This window comes from Diaphorina citri, unplaced genomic scaffold (genome assembly GCF_000475195.1).
Source record: "Diaphorina citri unplaced genomic scaffold, Diaci psyllid genome assembly version 1.1 scaffold764, whole genome shotgun sequence".
In the NCBI taxonomy this organism is placed as follows: Eukaryota; Metazoa; Arthropoda; class Insecta; order Hemiptera; family Psyllidae; genus Diaphorina; species Diaphorina citri.
Genome location: NW_007378197.1, coordinates 15,001 through 34,798, shown reverse-complemented (window position 1 = coordinate 34,798; position 19,798 = coordinate 15,001). Strand labels below are relative to the sequence as shown.

The window sequence follows — 19,798 nt, the reverse complement described above, 5'->3', positions numbered from 1 at the left end:
AAAAAACAGAGGTACAATAAGCATCAAATGATGAAATAAATATACGTACCTATGTACAAATGATAAAAAAAAATGTATTGAACCAGAGAGCTTTTTTAACGCTTTTATGGGTAAATATAAGTAGTGTTTTATACTGTCAGCTTAGAACAAGTTGTTCCATTAATTCCATTATACTAAGAGTTTATATCACAGCATTACTGAATGCCTCCTTTGTAATCAATTTCCATATTTCAATAATCTTTTTACACTGGTAATGCCGCCACTGGTCGCTCCTCGATTAAAGTAGCTACTCAATTGTCCTCGCGACTCCAAACACAGAGCCGAAAAAACTTCGACCCCGCCGGGAATCGAACCCGGGACCTCCTATATGCAAGCCAAGTGTGATACCCACTCGGCCAAGGAGGTTGTATCAAATGTGCCACTAATCTTTTTTCCTCTAACATTTCCTAGATTTGTAGAAGCTCAACAAATCCTTCAGGACTGTTTGCCCTACATCTAAGCCTCAGTTAGATTTTTAGTGTAAAGAGTAAAGTTACCTGAAGACCGCTGAAGGCAGGACAGAATACAACACCTTCACTGCTATCCACAGAACTGGCCAGATCTGATGTCTCTTCTACATCCCTGCAAAAATAGGAAAGAATCAATCAATCCCTTGCTATCATTTAGCTGCCTTATGTTTAGAGTGATCTCTCTCTTTTTTTTCGAATGGCATATGTTTCGAAAATTAATTTTTGAGACTAAATTTCAATATGAATCATTAGTAAGACCTATTTGAAGCACAAACCACCAAAATCGATATGAATTTCCCATTTTTGGTTCTTCCCCTATTGGCGGGAGAACATTGAAAAATGAAAATTTGAATAGACCATAACTCCGACCCTGATTATCGGATCGAGCTCAAACTTGTACCAATGTACTACGTTTTAAGGACTTTAATGTAGTTATCAAAAGTAGGGGATTCTCATTTAAGATTTTAAAGTTAGCCCCCTGGGTCCGACCCTGAAAAAGTCTCTGAACTTTTACATAGCCTATAAGAAATTAGAGGTAAATATAGGCTCGTATACAAAATTTCAGATTTCTAAATTCATCGGTTCAAAAATTAAAAGTCTCTGAACTTTTACATAGCCTATAAGAAATTAGAGGTAAATATAGGCTCGTATACAAAATTTCAGGTTTCTAAATTCATCGGTTGGGGTGGGGACTTTATGAATGCACTGTATGAATCGATAACCCAGGGTTGAAGTAGAATAATAATGTGTGTTCCGGTTTTCTGTTTCAGTAAAACCCCTGTCGGTTCAAATCGTGAACAAACCCATCCGTCTAGTGGCTAATCAGGAACATACGTTCATCTGTCATGTAGCAGGGTCTAGACCTTCACCTCAAGTTACATGGTGGTCAGATAGCAAGTCTTTCAATAGAGGCAAGGTAAGTATTATCGATCTAGTATAACCACAAAGCGTTCGAAAAGTATTGGAACCCCTAAATATTTTTTGAACGTTTAAAGATGAGAATCCGAAATTTGGGTTATTGTTCTAGCATTTGAAATCCCATTTTTGAAGTAGTTACCAATTTCGGCCAGATCCTATCCGTGATATTTTATGGTCAGATGAACATTAATGAACAAGTATAATTCAGTTGAAAGTTTTGCAGTTGTACATTCTAGCTTGTACCTACGTCTTCAAGGATTATTATGTAAACGGATTTACTAGCCCAGTAGTTCAGAAGTAGAAAGTTGGACCCGTGATCCGGAGGACAGGAGTTTGAGTCCAGGTGGCGACATGAAAATTTAGTACCTTTGTATTGAGAAAGTCTCATTTTGTATCATCCAGTATATTAGGTACCTACTGTAGTAATACAGACGGAATCCGTAAAAGTAGAAGCGATGGTATGGACATTTTTCGGAATGTCCAGGTAATTTTGTGGGTGAGTGTATATGAACTAGGTATGGGTACTAATACTAATACTAATTATAATTAAGGGTTGGCCCCGTTGTAAAGCAGAAATCAATGTAGCATAATTATGTAAAGAACCATTTGTTATTGTTTTGTTTTTATTTTTTTATTTTTATTTGTATAAAAAAAAAAAAAATGATAAATCATTTCGTAATCATTGTGAACAGTTTTCATTTTATTTAAAATTATGGAGAAAAGTAGAACAGTACCTACGCATTATAATAATTTGGTTGCCTCCTGATTTCAACTCATCAAGAAATATAGGCAGGTACTGGTACAATGGTACATAGTAAATCAGACATCTCCACCAATTATTAATTATACTGTTGCATATTGCATACTCAAACAATCACACGGCGCTCATACAAACTGACCTAAGAATTTTCAATTTTATTTACATTGTAGGTACCTCTGCTCAAGCCGAGACTAATAGGGTAGGTACTTAGAACTAAGCTTACGTACTAATATTAATAAAAATCTAATAAAGAGAAGAAGAAGAAGAAGAAGAAGCAGGTAGATAGATATAATGTAGATATATACTGAGGTAATGCTACTTGCTTTTAACACTTTGACGGCCAAGGCTTTTTGTCTGATTTTCCCCTGACGCCAAACGGTCTTGTTAATATGGGTAAAAAATGTTATTTTTCAAGATAATTTCTCGAACTAAAAGTAAAATACTTTTCAGACGCTAGGCTTCCAGAATACCATTTAAAATACACAGTAGAGGGTTGCAAATATACGAGACACACATTTAAAGTTAGAATCACTTCGCTATGCTGAGGTTAAAATTCAATCAATTTCGTTATACTGAGGTAATTTTCTCGGGCTCGTGCCCCAAATTACTTCGTTCACTTCGCTATGCTGAGGTTAAAATTCAATCAATTTCGTTATACTGAGGTAATTTTCTCGGGCTCGTGCCCCAAATTACTTCGTTGTACGAGTATCTATTCCTTTTACTTCGCTATACTGAGGTTTTTGCATCTGAAGGGAAGGGAAGTCGACTTTTCTTCGTTATATCGAGGATTTCGCTATAGCGAGGTTCGTTATATCGAGGTTCCACACCGTATTTTAAAATTTTACTGTGAAAAATAACGAATATTTCCCCTAAATTTCAAGAAAATGATCAATCCCGATAATCCCACGATTGGAAAATCACAATCCCGATCCCGAAATGAAAATCCAGTCCCGTGATTTGATTCCCTACTGGGAGTTAAGGCCTACCTATTAATATTTTCATATTTCCATGTTCTTCTGCCTATAGGGGAAGTACCAAAAATTAAAAATTAATTTTGATCGGTGATTTGTGCTTCAAAGAGGTTCCGGTCCCACTAATGATCCATATTGAAATTCAAACCAAAATTAAATTTAAAAACATTCATTTTCAAAAATTGAATAGGCCATAATTCCGGCCCTGGTTGTCGGATCGAGTTTAAACTTATATCAAAGTAGGTACAACGTTTCTTAAGGCCTTTGATATGATTAATTACAATTAAGATTTTGAAGTTGTGCCCCCTGGGGCTGACCCTGGATCTGGCCGAAATTGGTAACTACTTCAAAAATGGGATTCCAAATGCTAGAACAATAACCCAAATTTCGGATTCTCATCTTTAAACGTTCAAAAAATATTTAAAAAAAAAAAAAAAATTAAAAAAAAAAAAAAAAAAAAAAAAAAAGGAGTAGGTACCTAACCGAGGTTAGGACTCAAAACACCTCCAAATCTATACATATTATCAATAGCATTATCAGGAGAATTATTTTCGACCAACATTGTACTATTATTATTATCAATCATAGAATCATTATCACCCATCTCGTAACCAAGATTATCAAAGTGGTTGTAAGAAGATTCTGCCTGAAAAGCATAAGAACTATGAGCATTTTAACTTGAATGTTGTATTTTGGGGTGAGGGCTTTTGTCTATTTTCTGACATTTTCCCTTCCTTTGTTATCCCATTTGTGCCTTTGGAAGAAAGAATACTTCAATAGGTTGTTTAGTTTTGATGTTCTCCAATTAAAATTGGTTTATGTTATATCAATTTTATTTTTGGAAGGAAATTTTATAACTAAAGGATAGACACTAGAAAGCCAAAGGTAGAATAGAAAGCCAAAGGCTGATAAGTCTGATGATCAATTTATCCAACCTTCGGAGCAAATTACGTCAAGACACAGGAACAGGTTATTGTATCTTACACAACCACCCTGTACGTTTCTTCAAAAGACATCCAAGATGACTCGTGCAAAAGAAATTCTGTGGAGATTCTCTCTCATCTCATTGATTTGGAATAATAACGTTAAAATGTTGAATTAATAATTGAATATCTCTCTTTCTCAAGAGAAATCCGTTACAATTCCATTGCATAAAAGTAGGTACTATTACTTTAGAAGTATTACTATTATTTTGTACTTGCATGTTTAATAAATAATGTGTTTGTAGAAATAGAACTATATCCAGTAATAAAAAATAAGGACATATCGATTTTGGTGGTTTGTGCTTCAAATAGGTCTTACTAATGATTCATATTGAAATTTAGTCTCAAAAATTAATTTTCGAAACATATGCCATTCGAAACATATGCCATCATTCGAAACATATGCCAGGTTTCTAAATTCGTCGGTTCAAAAATTAAGGTGGGGGGGGCTTTATGAATGCACTGTATACATATTATGTCCAAAATTAAGGAAATACCTACCTACTAATGTGTAAAGAACAAGACAATTCAAAGGAATTGCTATTAAAACGATAATATTAAACCGGTCGCAGCCAAAAAACGGCTGAATTCATAATTTGTCTTTGAGAATTCATGGGTTTTACAGCTTTTCGTTATTTTTGGTTTTTACTAGCGAATCTAGCGATACCTAGACCTCAGTCTCATTGGTTTCATCGTAGGTATATGATACCACAGTAGGCTTGCCCTTATTTTTTGAAAGTTCGAAATTAAAAACGATCCCCCCCTAAAATGGTTCCAATATAAATAATAATAATAAAAAAAAATCTCTGCAAAGTTTCAGCTCGATCGGAAAAAGGTAACTCCTGGCACAACGAGCTCAAAGTTTAAATGGGCCTTTACATGTATTTTTCCCTAGTTTGATGCATTGATTCGGGCCGAAACATAAAAAAAGAGAAATATGGAAGATTTTATTTGATTCGGGGGTTTTCGAGGTCGCTCAGGACCTCCAAACCGAAGGGGTCTTGAGGGATTTAGAGTCTGCTCTCCGTGGACCTCGATGGAACCTAGAAGCACCCTCACTGGTATATTTCAACCTCCTCAGTTTCTCTAAAATTCACCTCCAGCAGCTGTAGAAGTCCGCACAATCAGGTTTATTTCAGAGAAACCTGTGAGTTCATATATTATCCCATTGAGAGGATCCCAAGAGGTGCCATCTAGGCTAGAGAGCTCGCTCAGGGGTCTGATGAGGGATATTCAGGTACATAAAATGTCCTTGTACCCTACTTCCTGAGACGGACATGACCGTAGTCCCATTCAGGTACCCTCAAAAGAGCCAGTGTTATTGTTTGTGGCTTGACAGGGCTGGTTTTGTCTTAGTTTTACGTCCTCCAGCGAGACGGATTCTCAGGCAGATACTTGTCTATGTACTAACAGTTTAAAGTTCCCCGTTCAGCCTTTCTACAATTTCGTAGGTATGTACTTCTATTTTCCACAATTGCCTCCCACTTGTTAACTGTGCATATCTACATATTAATCACATGAAAACTCATATGTGAGAATATAGGGGAGAGAAGCGTGGTTTTCATAATCAAAATCTTCCTAGCTCATCTAGAAGTGGGTTAGAATTAGTATGAGTGAGTGAGTGAGTCAGTTACACAAGGGGCTGTATATATTTAGGATTAAAAACAATTAAAATTCAATGAAAGTTAAAAAAAAAATATTGACTTCTAAAGGGTTAACGTAGTCAAATAGAATGGCCTATCACATATTTTGTCAAAAAGCACATGAGTTGGTGTACAAAAACTCGTGTAACTCCGTGAAAAAAGGAGCTATCAATATGATTCTTTTTGTGTTCTGTAATGTTGTGAAATTCTGATACCGATCATCTCATCGAATATCAACGAATACGCTACTGAGTACTGCGTCCACCCCTTTCTACGCTTCGACACTGCAAAACAAGTTAAAATGTCACTAAAACTAGAAAGCGAACTACTTTTCCTCCGCGGATGAATTTGGTAACATTGGGTAGGGCTACATTGAGCCTAGTTCACTTTACTGCCGACCGTCATGAGGTTTCTTAGTACAAGATCAAATTGTGTAAAACATAAAATTAAAATTGTCTTTTAAATAGTATTTCTTCCTCGTGATTTTTTTTCCCCTATAAAAATATGGATTTAAAGATTCCTTTTAGAGGTAAGTTTTCTATTATTTTAGTGAAGTTATTTGAGAAATAATAAAATTGTTTTTGTCAATTTTTAATTGTATGCTATTCCTTTGTAGGTTAACTATACCAATATCAAAATTTTTGTTTTACCTAGGGCACATGTGTTTCCTTTCAAATTGCCTTTGGTATAATGTGTTTCATAGTTCTAATTTTCACAGGGTCTTAGTATGGGTGTGATGAGTGGCTAAAAGCCATGACAGCGGCCTCAAAATTGCACCATGTGCATCTCAAATGCACCATCTCAAGCACCAGGCGCTTCACCACCAAGCACCAAGGGCATTATTTTGCCTAATGGACCTAATCTGTAGCCCATCATCCACGCCCCATCACTCAATAACTTCCGGACCACTCAACAGCAATCAAGTTTCCAAGTTCTCCAATTTGAGATGATGATGATGATGCAAGAAAGAGAACTGAAGAGGGGGAGGGGTATAGTGGTATACCCGTATGCCGAGAGTTTCCGAACGAAAACCCGAATATCAGCGACTCGCTCGCCTACTCGACTCTCGAGTGAGAAATCGGCACGGTGTAATTTCCAGGAATAAATATTCAACTCGATTAATTTCCACTCGAGTTACAACTCGAGTTGGAAAATAATCGAGTAGAAAATAATCGAGTTGAAAAATCTCACTCGAGTCCCATCACTAAATAAAGTTAGAGAACCTTATTAATTTTCAATAGAAACGTAGAAAAAGATATATAACATTTTTTGAAAATAAGAAACAGCGAGAAGTTATACTATGAAAATAACGCGAAATTCGACTAAATTGTTGCATATTGCATACACAGAAACATGTACATGTATGTCTGTCTGTTACGGCGCTGTTACTCTGATGGACCTTTTGTTGTCCTCTTTTCACGAAAAACGGCTCGACCGATTTTGATGAAATTTTTTATAGTTGTTAAGAATAGTACTGAGGGTGACATAGGCTATTTAAATTTGTCATATTCCATCCCGATTCAAAATGGCAGCACCTCAATGTTATGACTCTTAATGCCACGCTGATCCCGTACAAAGGACGGGTCAACCACTAGTTATTTACTATGCAGCGTGCTGCAGATAACTTTCAAATTTTCTTCCCTTCTACGAAAGGGAAAACTGGTTTAGTTCAGAAAAAATACCAGCAATACCAGCATGAGCAGAGTATTGTTACTATGTTTGCTAGGTTTATGTATTTTTTGTTTTAACACTGCACTGCACCTCCCGTTAGCCCGTTACGTTATAGGATGGATATTAATAACAATATTTGTATTATTTATGTCTCCACTGAGATCATTATTCACACGTTCTCCCCATATACCTAACTCTACCCAGTCCCGTGATTTGATTCCCTACTGGGAGTTAAGGCCTACCTATTAATATTTTCATATTTCCATGTTCTTCTGCCTATAGGGGAAGCTGAAGCACCAAAAATTAAAAAATAATTTTGATCGGTGATTTGTGCTTCAAAGAGGTTCCGGTCCCACTAATGATCCATATTGAAATTCAAACCAAAATTAAATTTAAAAACATTCATTTTCAAAAATTGAATAGGCCATAATTCCGGCCCTGGTTGTCGGATCGAGTTTAAACTTATATCAAAGTAGGTACAACGTTTCTTATGGCCTTTGATATGATTAATTACAATTAAGATTTTGAAGTTGTGCCCCCTGGGGCTGACCCTGGATTAGGGTTGGGACATCGACATCGACGTTTTGAAAACATCGATACATCGGAACAAAAACATCGATGTCAACGTCGATGTTTTTCTTTCGATGGAAACATCGAACATCGATGTTTTATTTTTCGATGTTCGATGTCTGTGGTTCCTCATGAAGTGGGATTTTTTTTTTCTCAGTTTCCAAAAAAATTCCCTCGAACTTAAAATTTCCCACACGGAATTTACGCGGAAAGGACAGTATACATAATATACTATGTACTATTATCTAACTGTACAGTATACATAATATACAATGAACTATTACCTAACTGTGCAGTGTACATAATATCCTATGTACAATTATACATAGTACCTAGGTACTTCATTATACCTACAGTGCATTCATAAAGTTCCCCCCACCCTAATTTTTGAACCGATGAATTTAGAAACCTGAAATTCTGTAGCCTATATTTACCTCTAGTCTCTTATAGGCTGTGTAAAAATTCAGGGACTTTTCAGGGTCGGGCCCAGGGGGCCAACTTTAAAATCTTAAAAGAGAACTCCCTGTTTGTTATGCATTATATCGAAGGCCCTAAATAACGTAGAACTGTGGTCAAGTTTGAGATCGATCCGACAACCAGGGCCGGAATTATGGCCTATTCAAATTTTCATTTTTCCATGTTCTTCCGCCAATAGGGGAAGCACCAAAAATGGGACATTCATATCGATTCGTGATTTGTGCTTCAAATAGGTCTAACTAATGATTCACTTTGAAATTCAGTCCCAAAAATTAAATTTTGAAACTGTTTGTGGTAGAGCTGGACAAGGCCGTGAGGAGATAGATTTTCCTCGGTTAGGGAAATCTCCCGAAAGATTTGATAAGAAAAACACTTTACTTTTCACAAGATAAGGTACGAGCAGATAACAACTCACCGGTTCATTTTTTACGACTGAAGATTATCAACAACCCGGGGTAGTTGGTTGCTGTGTTCGGGTCTCAGGGTTACCCAAAGTTTGTAGAATCAGGGGTTCGTACCCCTAAGGCACGTTTACAAGGAAAAGGGAAATAGGAGGTCTGAAGAGAAACGTCAATTTTTATCCCCGGAGGCAACAACCCGGGGTAGTTGGTTGCTGTGTTCGGGTCTCAGGGTTACCCAAAGTTTGTAGAATCAGGGGTTCGTACCCCTAAGGCGCGTGTACAAGGAAAAGGGAAATAGGAGGTCTGAAGAGAAACGTCCATTTTTATCCCCGGAGACCATCAGGGCCGGAAGTCTAAATTTCATTTTTGGATCTGAATTTCAATATGAACTATTAGTGGGACCTATTTGAAGCACAAATCACCAATCAATATGAATTTCGCATTTTTGGTGCTTTCCCTTTTGGCGGGAGAACATGGAAAAATGAAAAATTGAATAGGCCATAACTTCGGCCCTGGTTGTTGGATTGTACCAAAGTACTACGTTCTTTAAGGCCTTTGATATGATGTATCACAAACAGGGGGTTCTCATCTAAGATTTTAAACTTGGCCCCTCGGGGGCCGACCCTGAAAAAGTCCCTGAATTTTTACATAGCTTCTAAGTTTTAAGAAACTAGAGTTAAATATAGGCTGGTATACAAAATTTCAGGTTTCTAAATTTATCGGTTCAAAAATTAAGGTGGGGGGGGACTCTTTATGAATGCACTGTATGTAGTAGGCTGGTATACAAAATTTCAGGTTTCTAAATTTATCGGTTCAAAAATTAAGGTGGGGGGGGACTCTTTATGAATGCACTGTATGTATACGTTATTATTTCCTCCTGTGATATTTTATAGTCAGCAATGCTACCTCGTAATGAAGTTTCGAGTCCAATTCTCTTGTATACTATAAACTATAAACACAACCAAGGTACCTTACCTTGTTTTCTATTGCAGAATTTGCAGAAGACAGTTTTAATTAGGAAAAAACAAGTGCAGCATTGCATTCTAATGACATGACTAATAATACAACACTATACATAGTTATGTATGTATATCTCAGGGGGTTCTACTTTTGGTAGGTACATAGGTACTGATTTTCTCTAATCACGATCGAATAAACTAAGGGCTAAAAAATTCCCGGAGGGACGGACCCAGCTTGTTCATCTATGTGTTGGGAATTTTGAGAGTTTTCTTTGATTCTTGTATAAACCTATATAGGTACCTTATTGTTCGTGTTTGAAATGTACAAGTATTGAGTAGGTATTTGTATCTTTAGATTCAGCATTGCATTCTAATGACATGACTAATAATACAACACTATACATAGTTATGTATGTATATCTCAGGGGGTTCTACTTTTACTTTTTCATCTATGTGTTGGGAATTTTGAGAGTTTTCTTTGATTCTTGTATAAACCTATATAGGTACCTTATTGTTCGTGTTTGAAATGTACAAGTATTGAGTAGGTATTTGTATCTTTAGATTTTTACTCTGGAGACATAGTACGTTGAATAATTCTACGGTGTGAGAGGGTGTTCGGAAAAGGGCAAATGTCGAAAATTTAAGTTTTGAGAAAAACGCAATTGAAGTTTTAAAAGATAATACCTGAATATTGGTGCATTTTAGAGTGAAAGTTTATAGTTTAAGTAAGAGAACGTATTCTACTGAGTAAGTGCATTTTGAAAGAGTTTTCTCTTTTTCAAATACAAGTTCTTTAGATTTTTACTCTGGAGACATAGTACGTTGAATAATTCTACGGTGTGAGAGGGTGTTCGGAAAAGGGCAAATGTCGAAAATTTGAGTTTTGAGAAAAACGCAATTGAAGTTTTAAAAGATAATACCTGAATATTGCTGCATTTTAGAGTGAAAATTTATAGTTTAAGTAAGAGAACGTATTCTACTGAGTAAGTGCATTTTGAAAGAGTTTTCTCTTTTTCAAATACAAGCTTTGTGCATTTAAAAGAAGTGATACTTTCGCCCTTTTCCAATTCCGTACTTTTTGGAACTAAAATATTTACTTCAAAAGAAAAGCAACTTTTAACTCGGATTTAAAGAATGAAGTTTTTATTTTGTTTTATAGAGGAAACTATCTCAGGGGCAGGTATGACATATGTATTTGGCCATCTACATACTCAATTTACTCGTCACCATCGCCATCCTTCACCTCCTGTTCTGAGGAAGAGTCAGTGGCTACCTCGCCTGTCTCACCAGATTTTGGAAATTTGACAAAGTACATCTCAAACCATTAAAAACAATTAAAATTCAATGAAAGTTTAAAAAAATATTGACTTCTAAAGGGTTAACGTAGCCAAATAGAATGGCCTATCACATATTTTGTCAAAAAGCACATGAGTTGGTGTACAAAAACTCGTGTAACTCCGTGAAAAAAGGAGCTATAAGTAAATATGATTCTTTTTGTGTTCTGTAATGTTGTGAAATTCTGATACCGATCATCTCATCGCACAAGTTTGGCCATGCCTCGGGATGAACTAGCGGGATTCCGGAGCGAAGCGACGGAATTCAGCTAGTAATAATAATAATAATAATAGGTTCCAAGCTAGTCAGTCTTTGTATAGAATCCGCGAAGGGATGTCTTGGGGAGTTTCGAGTCCAGGGTCGGAATAGTGTACATACCAGCCTACGTAATATACCTACCTTCATTGTTGGTTGATTGCAACTACCTTCTCTGTGTTTACTCATTATCGCGCTTCACCTATTAGTGTTTTATCTGTGCTAAGCCGTAAGGACAGTCTGGGAAACTGAGACCTTTCCCGACTCTCCTTCTACTATCGCGCTTCACCTATTAGTGTTTTATCTGTGCTAAGCCGTAAGGACAGTCTGGGAAACTGAGACCTTTCCCGACTCTCCTTCTACAAAGATAATATAAGATTTCATACAATATTTCTGAATCTCTGATCTGTTCTGATACATGGGTTTCTTCATTAGAACCTCATTTGGGTACGTTTTTGGTTTGGTCAACTATGGTCAAGACAGGCCCTCGAATGGGTTAAATTCCCATTGCCCTTGGGGTAAAAGCAAGTGCTCTCCTAATATTTTCTTTCAGCTTCCTTGGACAGTTATCCGGCTAATTTCAACCAAGGTACAGCTATAATTTTTTTTATTTAGATAGTTGTCTTTTCTTCTATTCTACTTTTAGATATTTATATTTTGGCTGGCTTCTAGTTTCACCAGCTCTCAAGCTTTTGAAACTAGTGGCGTCCGAATCCAGGTCAGTTGGTTGCTGGGAGTGTCATTTGGTTGGCTCCGAGTTTACGAGCTTGCTCAGTGGCATTTCCAAAAAACAGCCAGCAACCTTATTTTCCCTTTATAGGTTTATTAGCTGAATTCCGTCGCTTCGCTCCGGAATCCCGCTAGTCCCGAGGCATGGCCAAACTTGTGGAAAAGGCATGGCCGAACTTGTAGTTATCAAACTAAAAACATAAACGAAACTCAAATATTAGGCGAGCGAGGAAAAGTTTTCTCTCCCGCAGTCTCTGCACTCTGTGTATTTCTTATGGAGATTTCAGCGATCAAAAATTGATCATATCTCAGGATCGGTGTAGATTTTCGCAAAATCCTTTCTTATTGCACACCTAGACCATAAAAGGAATATTCCTACCAAATTTCAGCTTTCTAGGTGTTGTGGTTCTAGAGATAGAGTGATCAGTGTGTGAACTATGAAATGTGAATGAGTGAATGGATCTCGTTCTTATAATATAAGATTTCTTTCTTTCTTTTCTTTAACTCTTTAGGTATCTATCTTTCTATATAGTTTCTTCATCTTAGGAGGATAGGGTAAAGTGTTACAGTTCAATGCAGAACAATATTGCGGATCCAAAAATGCAATTGGAAAAAGGGCGAAGTAATCGGAGTCAGGATAGGGTAAAGTGTTACAGTTCAATGCAGAACAATATTGCGGATCCAAAAATGTAATTGGAAAAAGGGCGAAGTAATCGGAGTCAGTGGCTATGCAATCGGAAAGTCGACTTTCGCCCATTTTCAGTTCGTTACAATGTAGCCAACACCAGTCCACTTGGACACCAAGATCGAGGTTGCTCAACTTGTACGTTCTATTGAGTAAGGAGGGTGCAATCGGAAAGTCGACTTTCGCCCATTTTCAGTTCGTTACAATGTAGCCAACACCAGTCCACTTGGACACCAAGATCGAGGTTGCTCAACTTGTACGTTCTATTGAGTAAGGAGGGTGGGGAATTGGGGATCTACTCGTAAATGTTGCAAGACCATAATGTCGAATGTTACAGATTAGAACTCCGGACTTTTCCCCAGAGAACTATAAAGCACAGAGAGCTTAGTAGCTACGAGCAGAACGAAAAGACATTTGTAGAGAGTTACTAGCAGAAAACATGCTGAAATCTATTATGAGAAATCATGGACTGAAAAATAGATGGAAAAACATACCACTGCAAAACAAGTTAAAATGTCACGAAAACTAGAAAGCGAACTACTTTTCCTCCGCGTATGAATTTGGTAACATTGGGTAGGGCTACGGCTACATAGAGCCTAGTTCACTATACTGCCGACCGTCATGAGGTTTCTTAGTACAAGATCAAATTGTGTAAAACATAAAATTAAAATTGTCTTTTGAATAATATTTCTTCCTCGTGATTTTTTTTATTTCCTATAGACATAGGTTAGTACAAGATCAAATTGTGTAAAACATAAAATTAAAATTGTCTTTTGAATAATATTTCTTCCTCGTGATTTTTTTTATTTCCTATATAAATATGGATTTATCCCTTTTAGAGGTAAGTTTTCTATTAGTGAAATTATTTGATAAATAATAAAATTGTTTTTGTTGATTTTTAATTGTATGCTATTCTTTGTGGGTTAATTATAGATACCAATACCAAAAATTTTGTTTTACCTAGGGCACATGTGTTTCCTTTCAAATTGCCTTTGTTTTGGTGTGTTTCTTAGTTCTAATTTGGTTCTAATTTTCACAGGGTCCTTGTATGGGAGACAATTCAAATGTACCTAAAAGTGATGAGTGGCTGAAAGCCATGACAGCGGCCTCAAAATTGCACCATGTGCATCTCAACTTTGTTTTGGTGTGTTTCTTAGTTCTAATTTGGTTCTAATTTTCACAGGGTCCTTGTATGGGAGACAATTCAAATGTACCTAAAAGTAATGAGTGGCTAAAAGCCATGATAGCGGCCTCAAAATTGCACCATGTGCATCTCAAATGCACCAGGCGCTTCACCACCAAGCACCGAGGTCATCAGTTTGCCTAATGGACCCAAAATGTAGCCCATCATCCACGCCCCATGTAGCATAGGTAAGATTGTCTTCTGTTTTATTTATTCTGTACATGATCAATTGATCATTATGGCTATATGGAATCATGGATATGATCATACATCATGATACTGAACGTGTTAATTTTGAGTTTCGAGATGACATAGATTTACAAGAACATCAAAACCTTAGAATGAGAATAAAAGAGAGAGAGAGAGAGAGAGAGAGAGAGAGAGAGAGAGAGAGAAAGAGAGATATTTCAGCCAAAGTGTCAGGAGAAATGCATTGTAAAGTAGAATACTGCACAAAAGAAAGATAATGATAACATTATAGGGGAAGGGTGGGCAAAACGGCCAGTGCGGGCATTAGATGTTCTAACTCCCGGACCACTCAACAGCAATCAAGATTCCAAGTTCTCCAATTAGATGTTCAAGTTTCAATTCTCCAGTGTGATGTTCAAGTTTCCAAGTTCTCCAATTAGATGTTCAAGTTTCAATTCTCCAGTGTGATGTTCAAGTTTCCAAGTTCTCCAATTTGATATTCAAGTTTCCAAGTTTACCAGTCAAGATTATGAAAATGTTCCAGAATCAATTAAGCTCATCCTAAAAATCAACATTCCAGCTTACCAGAAATCAGGGGAGCGATGTTTTCTTCCTATTATGTACTTACCATACTAACGGGGTTAATGAAAAGGAAGGGAACTCTATATCAACAGTTTTACAATCATCTGATTCCAGAGGTTTGGAAAAGAATGAAAAGGAAAGGAACTCTATATCACCAGTTTTGCAATCATCTGATTCCAGAGGTTTGGAAAAGAATGAAAAGGAAGGGAACTCTATATCACCAGTTTTGCAATCATCTGATTCCAGAGGTTTGGAAAAGAATGAAAAGGAAGGGAACTCTATATCACCAGTTTTGCAATCATCTGATTAATTTTACAGTCCGCATGCTGTCTCTAGATGTTCAAGTTTCAATTCTCCAGTGTGATGTTCAAGTTTCCAAGTTCTCCAATTAGATGTTCAAGTTTCAATTCTCCAGTGTGATATGTTCAAGTTTCCAAGTTCTCCAATTAGATGTTCAAGTTTCGATTCTCCAGTGTGATATGTTCAAGTTTCCAAGTTCTCCAATTAGATGTTCAAGTTTCAATTCTCCAGTGTGATGTTCAAATTTCCATGTTCTCCAATTTGATATTCAAGTTTCCAAGTTTACCAGTCAAGTTTATGAAAATGTTCCAGAATCAATTAAGCTCATCCTATAAATCAACATTCTAGCTTACCAGAAATCAGGGGAGTGATGTTTTCTTCCTATTATGTACTTACCATATTAACGGGGTTTATTTTTTAATTTTCCTTTGGTTCTTTATATTCAGGCCAAAATTCTGTTTCCAAGGTCTGCCTAATCTTTAAATTTTTTCCCGTAAAGTTTGGTTCATTTTATTCCAGGGGTACCTATGTAAATCTGTTAGGTTATTTGCATTTGTCTTACATTGATAATTGATACTTAAATTGGATCTTTCTTCATTTCCCAGATCAACTCATAAATGGAGTCTATGCAAATATATTAATTTGGTGTGTGATATCAAGGAGTGCTGTCCTGCCTTCCTGTCTGCGTATGGAGTTCTGCCCGTCCTTAGACTACAGATGGATACAGAGGTCATATTTCACTTGTCGTCGTCAAAAGGTAAAATTGCACACATTCGCTCATATTCAGATATGCAAGCTAGGGTCAGGGCAGATTATATAGGACTCTTACACCGTAACCCCCTTTTTTTTAAATTAGGTACATCTTGAGTGTTATGCAGTTATGCTGGAAGTACTGATTTTCTATCTTCTAGTTGTTCTGGTATTTACTTACCTTATTTCAGCCTGGAATCAATTGATTAAATGTGGAGATACCTACCAAATATCTCATGGAAATTTGACTGCATTGATTTGATTTGCTTATTTTAAGACATTTGTAGAGAGTTACTAGCAGAAAACATGCTGAAATCTATTATGAGAAATCATGGACTGAAAAATAGATGGAAAAACATACCCAGGAAGACAGAGGAGAAAATCTATTGCTGTCATTAAGAATGTAAGAACGAATGGGAAAATCAAAATACTCCCTCAGGATGATACAGGATACAGGCATCACATGTGCAAGTGAAGAATCCTTTCTCCTTAACGGTAATGGGTTTCCATCTTATTCCTTCACTCTCTCAACATTCATCTATTCCTTCATTCTCTCAACATTAATCTATTCCTAACCTGCCTCGGTGGTGTAGTGGTCAAGGCGCAAAGAATCCTTTCTCCTTAACGGTAATGGGTTTCCATCTTATTCCTTCACTCTCTCAACATTCATCTATTCCTTCATTCTCTCAACATTCATCTATTCCTTCATTCACTGGACATTCATCTATTCCTTCATTCACTGGACATTCATCTATTCCTTCATTCTCTCAACATTGGCCACAATAATAGTAGTAGCCTACTGCTGGAGTAAAGGGACTTTTTAGTCCTATGCGAGCAGTATAAATAAGCACTATTATTATTATATTATTATTATCTGGTAAACAGGAGGGCGTGGGTTCAATCCCAGCTGAGGTATGGAATTTTATCCTCAATATAATTTGAGAATTTGACCACAATAATAGTAGTAGCCTACTGCTGGAGTAAAGGGACTTTTCAGTCCTATGCGAGCAGTATAAATAAACACTATTATTAACATTCATCTATTCCTTCATTCACTGGACATTCATCTATTCCTTCATTCTCTGGACATTCATCTATTCCTTCATTCTTTCAACATTCATCTATTCCTTCATTCTCTGGACATTCATCTATTCCTTCATTCTCTGGACATTCATCTATTCCTTTATTCTCTGGATATTCATCTATTCCTTCATTCTCTGGACATTCATCTATTCCTTCATTCTCTGGATATTCATCTATTCCTTCATTCTCTGGATATTCATCTATTCCTTCATTCTCTGGACATTCATCTATTCCTTCATTCTCTGGATATTCATCTATCCCTTCATTCTCTGGATATTCATCTATTCCTTCATTCTCTGGACATTCATCTATTCCTTCATTTTCTGGACATTCATCTATTCCTTCATTCTCTGGATATTCATCTATTCCTTCATTCTCTCAACATACATCTATGTATGTAGTTACATTCATGTAATACCCACGGTATTTCGCACTGGCCAATAAACTTACAAATCTAATTTCCAAGAAATTGAATTTAAATAGAAAAGGTTCCAAAGTACGAAACGAAGGGTCAGTCTACGTTCTCCCTATAGAGTGAATCCCTGAATACGAAGGTAACCTATCATAATAATGGAGCTAAAGTTCATGCTTCAGATAATGAGGGGGAAAATGTTGAAAAAAGTTCCAAGTAAGGGATATTATACTTGAGGGGAGCATGAACATGAAGGAGAGGGAGAATTGGAACAGAGATAAAGCACAACCTCATTATGTTATCAACTTGTGGGTGAGTATATTTCAACACTCTCACTCCCAGTGAATATTGAAAGAGAATCGCAAAGTAGACCCTCTCGTAACTGCGTTACATTGTAGGTACCGATAATACATTCTTTAAATCAATTAGGATAAAATCAGGTGCAGGAAAAAACAGTGGATGGATGAATAAAATTTTCACTTTATGTACCTACTTACCTACACATAGGTATTTATGTGTATAAACTAAGAATATGAAGATCTCTTCTATGTATGGTCTCTAGTCTATACTTTGAGTTGTAGCATAGGAGTATATTTCAACACTCTCACTCCCAGTGAATATTGAAAGAGAATCGCAAAGTAGACCCTCTCGTAACTGCGTTACATTGTAGGTACCTACCGATAATACATTCTTTAAATCAATTAGGATAAAATCAGGTGCAGGAAAAAACAGCGGATGGATGAATAAAATTTTCACTTTATGTACTTACCTACACATAGGTATTTATGTGTATAAACTAAGAATATGAAGATCTCTTCTATGTATGGTCTCTAGTCTATACTTTGAGTTGTAGCATAGGTAAGATTGTCTTCTGTTTTATTTATTCTGTACATGATCAATTGATCATTATGGCTATATGGAATCATGGATATGATCAAGAATGGATAGCGGCTGCATGGTTCTATTCCGATTTCCGATACATTGATCATTATGGCTATATGGAATCATGGATATGATCAAGAATGGATAGCGGCTGCATGGTTCTATTCCGATTTCCGATACATATATATTTTTTTATTTTATTATCTATGTACATTCCTTTTTTAAAAAAATTCACCGGACATCGTTCAGGCACCGACGACATTTTTATCTACCATACATCATGATACTGAACGTGTTAATTTTGAGTTTCGAGATGACATAGATTTACAAGAACATCAAAACCTTAGAATGAGAATAAAAGAGAGAGAGAGAGAGAGAGAGAGAGAGAGAGAGAGAGAGAGAGAGAGAGATATTTCAGCCAAAGTGTCAGGAGAAATGCATTGTAAAGTAGAATACTGCACAAAAGAAAGATAATGATAACATTATAGGGGAAGGGTGGGCAAAACGGCCAGTGCGGGCAAAATCTCCACTGTCTTGTGCTGCACTCTCACGGGACCTCTGTCAATTAGGCCGTACGCATCTGATTATTGTTTTGATTTAATTTCTGGACCCACTCCCAGAGTCATTTATTTTAGTTTGCGAGTTATCTGCCGTCATGTTAAATGATATAGTGTCTCGATGTTATTTTGAGGAGTGCATTTTTTGATCATCAAAATTCAACGGTAAGTGTTATGCTTTTTTTCTTAATTTTGTTCAATGTGAGTGAACCCTTCACCATGAATGAACTAAAAGAAGGAATCAACCAACTGAAAACCAACAAAGCAGCAGGCTTAGACGAAATAAGGACAGAACAAATCAAGTACTTCGGGATAGAAACTACGAAGTGGCTACTGAGATTCTATAACAACTGCATCTCCGAATTAAAGATCCCAAAGATTTGGAGAAAAGCACATGTAGTAGCATTACTAAAACCTGGTAAATATCCGGACAGCCCTAAAAACTTCAGACCAGTATCTCTACTATGTCACCTGTATAAACTACTAGAACGCTTAATCCTGAATAGAATATCATCATACATAGACGAGAAACTGATCAAAGAACAGGCGGGCTTCAGACCAGGAAAGTCGTGCTGTGGTCAAATCCTCAATCTTACTCAACACATAGAGGACGGTTATGAAGCAAAAAAGATAACCGGAGTCGCATTTATCGACCTGAGTGCGGCGTATGACACGGTGAATCATAGAAAGTTAGTAAAGAAAGTATACGAACTGACGAGAGATTTCAAACTGGCAAAACTGATAGAATGTATCCTGGCGAACAGAAGATTCCATGTTACACTTGGAAACGAAAAGAGCAGGTGGCGAAGTCAGAAAAACGGACTGCCCCAAGGAAGTGTCATCTCGCCCATCCTATATAACATATACACAAATGATCAACCATATCTACCCAACACCAGGAAATTTATATACGCGGATGACACAGCAATAGCCGCACAGGAAAACAATTTCGAAGAAGTGGAAGAAAGGTTGACTGAAGCTCTAAGCGAAATGT

The 19,798-nt window shown here is 36.7% G+C and overlaps 1 protein-coding gene across 1 annotated transcript in view; it reads right to left on the bottom strand.

The window, feature by feature from the left end:
- Positions 1 to 8,925, bottom strand: part of LOC103511890 (L-threonine ammonia-lyase) — a 55,909-nt gene extending 46,984 nt beyond the window's left edge. Inside the window, exons 1-2 of the mRNA XM_026825515.1 lie at positions 8,918 to 8,925; positions 537 to 621 (exon numbers count right to left, since the gene is read on the bottom strand). Coding sequence (XP_026681316.1) covers positions 537 to 621; positions 8,918 to 8,925 — 93 coding nt within the window. The remainder of the gene's footprint in view (positions 1 to 536; positions 622 to 8,917) is intronic.
- Between the last annotated feature and the right edge of the window lie 10,873 nt (positions 8,926 to 19,798).